General features: G+C 34.5%; 1 protein-coding gene across 1 annotated transcript in view; it reads right to left on the bottom strand.

Moving 5' to 3' along the window:
* The window catches only part of LOC307008332 (putative methyltransferase NSUN7), a 31,347-nt gene extending 25,966 nt beyond the window's left edge, over positions 1-5,381 (bottom strand). The window contains 2 exon segments of the mRNA XM_079631074.1: positions 2,577-2,942; positions 4,821-5,381. Coding sequence (XP_079487200.1) covers positions 2,577-2,916 — 340 coding nt within the window. The 5' untranslated portion in view covers positions 2,917-2,942; positions 4,821-5,381.
* Positions 5,382-6,680: the final 1,299 nt, after the last annotated feature.

Below are 6,680 nucleotides of genomic sequence, written 5' to 3'. Positions count from 1 at the left end.
GAACAGTCTTGAAATGGTTTGAAATTGAAGCCATCATTAATATTTACATCTGAGTAGAGCTTGCGGTGATGAACATTATGGACATTTCCCGAACACACACGCTAGCCTCTGTGTGAACCGGCCCTAGAAAACATCAGTTTCTGCAGTGCATCAATGCATGTATTTCTGCAGCTCTACAATATAATCACTATTAGAGGTTTTTCAAAGTGTATATGGGTAAAAAAAAAAAAGTATTTTGTGCACACTCACATTAATAAAATTTGTAATTTTTTCAAAATAAAAATACAAAATAAAATAAAAACGTTATGAAATGTTCCTTTAACTGTGACACATTAGCCCAATGCTGATCGTACTAAACACATGTTGTGTTGTAGCGACTCTGTCTCTTGGGCGCAAAGCAACTCATTAGCTAGTTGTCGTTTAGCACACTTCTCCCACAGCACACTCATTACAGCAGTGTCCCTCTGGAGCTATTAAATATGACATATTCTGCTAAAAGGACACAGTGGTAACAGATACTGACCATCACACAGGACTAAACCTGTGATGTGAAGCTTCAGGAGTCATGCTCCTGTTCAGAGGTGACCCACGCCATCATATATGTGAATAAACATATTATAAAAGTGCATCTATCCATCATAAAGTGCATCTATCCATCATAAAGTGCATCTATCCATCATAAAGTGCATCGAAAATCGATAATAACGTAATATTGACGGAACGCAAAAGACGGAACTCTGAAGCGTGGAAACAATATTGTCAAAGCTTCCACCCGGCTCGGAAAGGGCAAAGCGCATTACATAATCAATAGCAACTTTTATTGCCAAGGATTTGCATCCAGTCGTTGAGAACCAGGGCTTTCGCGCTATGTTGCACACTTTGGAGCCGAGATACAACGTCCCATCTCGGAGATATTTTACAGACACAGCGATCCCCACACTTTACAACAAGACCAAAACCGAAGTCATGGAATCACTGAAGAAAGCGGGTAGGATAGCTGTAACATGTGATGCGTGGACATCCGTATTTTATGTTAATAGAGATTCAGAATATGTTGAAGTTTGTTATAATTTGTTATTGTTGTGATTTTTACTGTAGTGAATTTACTGTTGTGAAATGGAAAATCAATAATCGAGAATCAAGAATCGTTAATAATCGAAAATCGACTGTAATCGAATCGGGACTTCAATAATCGTAATCGAATCGGGAAATCAGACAGATTAACCACCCCTAATCTGTCCATCATAAAAGTGCATCTGTCCATCATAAAAGTGCATCTCTCCATCATAAAAGTGCATCTATCCATCATAAAAGTGCATCTATGCATCATAAAAGTGCATCTATGCATCATAAAAGTGCATCTATGCATCATAAAAGTGCATCTATGCATCATAAAAGTGCATCTGTCCATCATAAAAGTGCATCTATCCATCATAAAAGTGCATCTGTCTATCATAAAAGTGCATCCGTCCATCATAAAAGTGCATCTATCTATCATAAAAGTGCATCTGTCCATCATAAAAGTGCATCTGTCCATCATAAAAGTGCATCTATCCATCATAAAAGTGCATCTGTCCATCATAAAGTGCATCTGTCCATCATAAAAGTGCATCTATCCATCATAAAGTGCATCTGTCCATCATAAAAGTGCATCCGTCCATCATAAAAGTGCATCTGTCCATCATAAAAGTGCATCTATCCATCATAAAGTGCATCTGTCCATCATAAAAGTGTATCTGTCCATCATAAAAGTGCATCTGTCCATCATAAAAGTGCATCTGTCCATCATAAAAGTGCATCTGTCCATCATAAAAGTGCATCCGTCCATCATAAAGTGCATCTGTCCATCATAAAGTGCATCTATCCATCATAAAAGTCCATCTATGCATCATAAAAGTGCATCTATCCATCATAAAGTGCATCTATCATCATAAAAGTGCATCTGTCCATCATAAAAGTGCATCTGTCCATCATAAAAGTGCATCTGTCCATCATAAAAGTGCATCTGTCCATCATAAAGTGCATCTATCCATCATAAAAGTGCATCTGTCCATCATAAAAGTGCATCCGTCCATCATAAAGTGCATCTGTCCATCATAAAAGTGCATCCGTCCATCATAAAGTGCATCTATCCATCATAAAGTGCATCTATCCATCATAAAAGTGCATCTATCCATCATAAAAGTGCATCTGTCCATCATAAAAGTGCATCTGTCCATCATAAAAGTGCATCTGTCCATCATAAAAGTGCATCTGTCCATCATAAAAGTGCATCTGTCCATCATAAAAGTGCATCTGTCCATCATAAAAGTGCATCTGTCCATCATAAAAGTGCATCTGTCCATCATAAAAGTGCATCTGTCCATCATAAAAGTGCATAAAAATAACTCTGAAAGAAGAATGTCATATACACTGGGATGAGTTGAGGGTGAGTAAATCATGGGCTAATTTTCAGTTTTGGGTGAACTGTCCCTTTAAGAATGTTTAGATATTTCTACTGGAATACAAGATAAAACTTCTAGGCTAAGTAAAAAAATATATTTTTTGCAGTGTGGCAAACAGTTTCGGGAATAAACCTGTGCCATAACCTGAGACGTCTCTCTTCATGAGTGTGGGAAACGTGTGGCACTCACATTTGATCGTGTTGAAAGCGAGCTGGTACGCTAACCGCTGAGCCGCCTCGCCCCTGACCTCAGGCACGCTGACCTCTGACCTCCTCCCGAAGCTGATGAGCCTCTGAGCCGCCGGCTTCTCCAGGTGTGTGTTCTGAAAGATGGCCGCCGCGCGCAGGTACACCCGGTCGTCAGGATCCGGCGGGTCGGTCTGGAGCGGAGCCGGTTCTGGAGCGCCCGGATCCACACGCTGGAGACCCGAGGTTTGAGTGACGCGCCGCGCAGACGCTCCTTTCCTGACCATCCTGATCAAAACTACAATCACACCAACTGTAAATACACAGTTCAGACTCTGAATGCGAGCAGAGAATCATTTCCGTCTCAAATGTGATGTAAACCCAAGTCTGCATGTCACGACACTGACCAAACATGTCTAAAGTATTGATTTATTGTATTTAAATACAATTTTATTTTATTATTTTAATCTATTTTAATCTAAAGTATTGATTTATTGTATTTAAATAACATTTTATTGAATTATTTTAATCTATTTTAATCTAAAGTATTGATTTATTGTATTTAAATAACATTTTATTGAATTATTTTAATCTATTTTAATCTAAAATATTGATTTTTTGTATTTAAATACAATTTTATTGATTTATTTTAATCTGTTTTAATCTAAAGTATTGATTTATTGTATATTTAAATACAACTTTATTTGATTATTTTAATCTAAAGTATTGATTTGTTGTATTTAAATAAAATTTTATTGATTTATTTTAATCTATTTTAATCTAAAGTATTGATTTATTGTTTTTAATAAAATTTTATTTAAATCTATTTTAATCTAAAGTATTGATTTATTGTATTTAAATAAAATTTTATTGAATTATTTAATCTATTTTAATTTAAAGTATTGATTTATTGTATTTAAATAAAATTGTATTGAATTATTTTAGTCTATTTTAATCAAAAGTATTGATTTATTGTATTTAAATACAATTTCATTGAATTATTTTAATCTATTTTAATCAAAAGTATTGATTTATTGTATTTAAATACAATTTTATTTGATTTATTTTCATCCATTTATTTTCATTTCAATCATTTCGGTCTCAGATGTATTTGAAACCCAAGTCTGCATGTCACGGCATAGAACAAAAATATGAAATAATGTCATTTTTATTGTATATTTAATTTTTTACACACACTTTACCAATAAAACATCTGATAAAAAAAGATACAGCCTCTTGATCTAATGCTAAATATTGTTCAGACATTTATAAGTGTTCAAGTATGTAGTATATTTTATTTACACTTTACAATAAGGTCCATTTGTAAACAACTACATTTGAGCTATCAGTGAAAAATAATCCTAAAACATTTATAATCTCAGTTTGTGGTAAATTCAACATTTAACATAAAAAGTATCTATTAATATTATTGAATGCTGTCCTGAGCTGACATGAACTAACACGGAACGGCTGTGTTTTATTAACTAACGTTAACAAAGATTAATAAATGCTGTAATGTATTGATAGTTAACTAACATTAGCTAATGGGAAGTGTTGCAATGTAATTGTCATTGAAAATACAAAAACAAAACACGTTTTTATGTAGTTATTTATTTTCATATAAAGTATCAATTTATTATTTTATTTTATTTTATTTATCTAATGTATTAATTTGTTTATTTTATTAAAATGAAATTTTATTTACTTATTTGAATCGATTATATTAATTTATAAATTAATTTATTTTATTTAAATGAAATATTACTTATTTATTTTAATCAATTTATTTTAATCTAATGTATAAATTCTTTATTTATTTTAATTAACGTTAAATCTAATTTTTATAAATTGATTTATATAAAATACATAAACAAAACACATAATCACATTTCATTCAGATGTGGCAGAATTGAGAATATCATAATTTAAAATCATTTCAAACAAGTTTTAAAGCAGAGATATTAAATATAAAACAACAGTAACGTTACTACCAAAACAAATCAAAACAAATCCATAATCAATTTCTGTTAGAAATACTAGCCTAACTATTCACTGATTCAATGATGATTATGATTTATTCACCGACTACCACTGGAAACGGTTATAATATAATATAATATGTATATTCTACCGGATTATGTTGTTTGAGTATTTCGGGATGTTCAAAATATGACAAAAAAAACACACTTACCCGAAACTCCTCGATCCTGCGGTGATTATGAAAACAATCGCTGAATCTCTGCAAGTCTCCGCGATGCGCGTGTGTTCAGATTTCAGAAGAATAATAAATCTGCGGATATCTGAGGAAACTTTACCAAACAATAACAGCCCGAAGCTGGAAGTTTATTGTCAGATGATGACGCAAGCAGGATTCCGTCTCCATGGCGACGGGGGCGCAGCGGCGGGAACGCTGAGGTGAGGGACAGCAGGTTTACTCATTTCACCAGCAAAACAAACGCTTTTTTTACTTAAGTAAAGTTCACGCTAGGGGATAATAGTTTACTCATTGTGCCATTATGAGTCTCTTTATATTTAATCGACCGTTTAATCCAATAAGCGATCACATTTAATCACTGAAAGAGTCGTGTGCGGTATAATTCTACCCGTTGAAGATTTAGATAAAAACCCTCATAACTCGCTACACACGATATTTAACCGTAAATAACGTTCATAGAATCTGTTATCACATATGAATAAATTAAAATGAAAGCGCCAAGCTAGTGTAAGTTAGTGTGTAATAAATGAATACTCAGTTTTCGAGGTTAACGGTTAATAAAGAGGTTCAGTATGTGTGAGGATCTGGCGCTCTCTGCTGGACACCATCGGAACTGCAACTGAGACAAATGCATAATAAACATTATAAAACATCTGTACTCGGTTGTGATATTAATTCATATCTCTGCTGGATTGTCATTTATTTATTTTTCGTTTATGATTCATGATATACACTTAATATATCACAGCAAGTCCTTTGGTTAAAGTAAAATGATCATGTTTCTTTGAGCGATATGTTAAGACCTGCTTACAACAAATCCCATTTTAAGTCAAACATCAGTTTTATTTGTGCCAATTTTTCACTAAGTACAATCGTCCACTAAACACAGGACAGTCGCAGACAAATAAAACATAATGTATATTGTATATAAAGAAATCTGACTGATTTACATTTTCTTCACCAGAAGAACAAAAAACAGTGCATTTATTACACAAGCCTCTGTTAGGGATCATTTATGGCCAAACTGTAAAATGAGTCAAAAACATAAAACATGAATTAATGTCAAAACATTTCTATGTACACAAACACACACACACACTCAACAGGTGACACAGGGGCCAGATTTAAGCATTAGCATATACTTTACATCGCATTAATGCATTAAAGTACAGTATACGTGTGCGTGTGTGTGTGTGTGTGTGCGTGCTTGCGTGCGTGTGTGTGTGTGTGTGCGTGCGTGTGTGTGTGTGTGTGTGTGTGCGTGCGTGCGTGTGTGTGCGTGTGTGTGTGTGTGTGTGTGTGTGTGTGTGTGTGTGTGTGTGTGAGAGAGAGACTCCTGTAATGTAGACGGTTACAGCCTTCTAATGAACAACAGATCTCTTTCAGAAAGACTGGCATAACTGATGTGCTCATTGAGAGGCAAGATGGTCTACATTATTAATACTCAGATTAACTTACACACACACACACTTGTACATCTATCTTTGTGAAGACATTCATTGACACAATGCCATCTCTAACCCAACCCGTCACATCTAACTGCCTAACCCGAACCCTGAACCCTGAACCCTGAACCCGCCGTAACCTCGTTATAACCGGATCACTAAACCTGCTCTTGACCCTCAAACTCAGAAAGTGAGAATCGGACTAAATGTCCTCTTTACTCTGTCCGATAGTCTAAACACACACTGGTGTGACACAAAGTTCACACTCACACACACACACACACACACTTACACATATACTCACAGACACTTGCACACACAAACAAACACACACTCGCAAACTCATACACATACACATTCTCACACACACAAACACACATTCTCACACACA

Source organism: Phoxinus phoxinus, assembly GCF_949152265.1.
Source record: "Phoxinus phoxinus genome assembly, chromosome: 12".
Classification (NCBI taxonomy): domain Eukaryota; kingdom Metazoa; phylum Chordata; class Actinopteri; order Cypriniformes; family Leuciscidae; genus Phoxinus; species Phoxinus phoxinus.
Note: the sequence above shows the minus strand (reverse complement) of the source record. Positions and strands in the feature narration are given on the sequence as shown.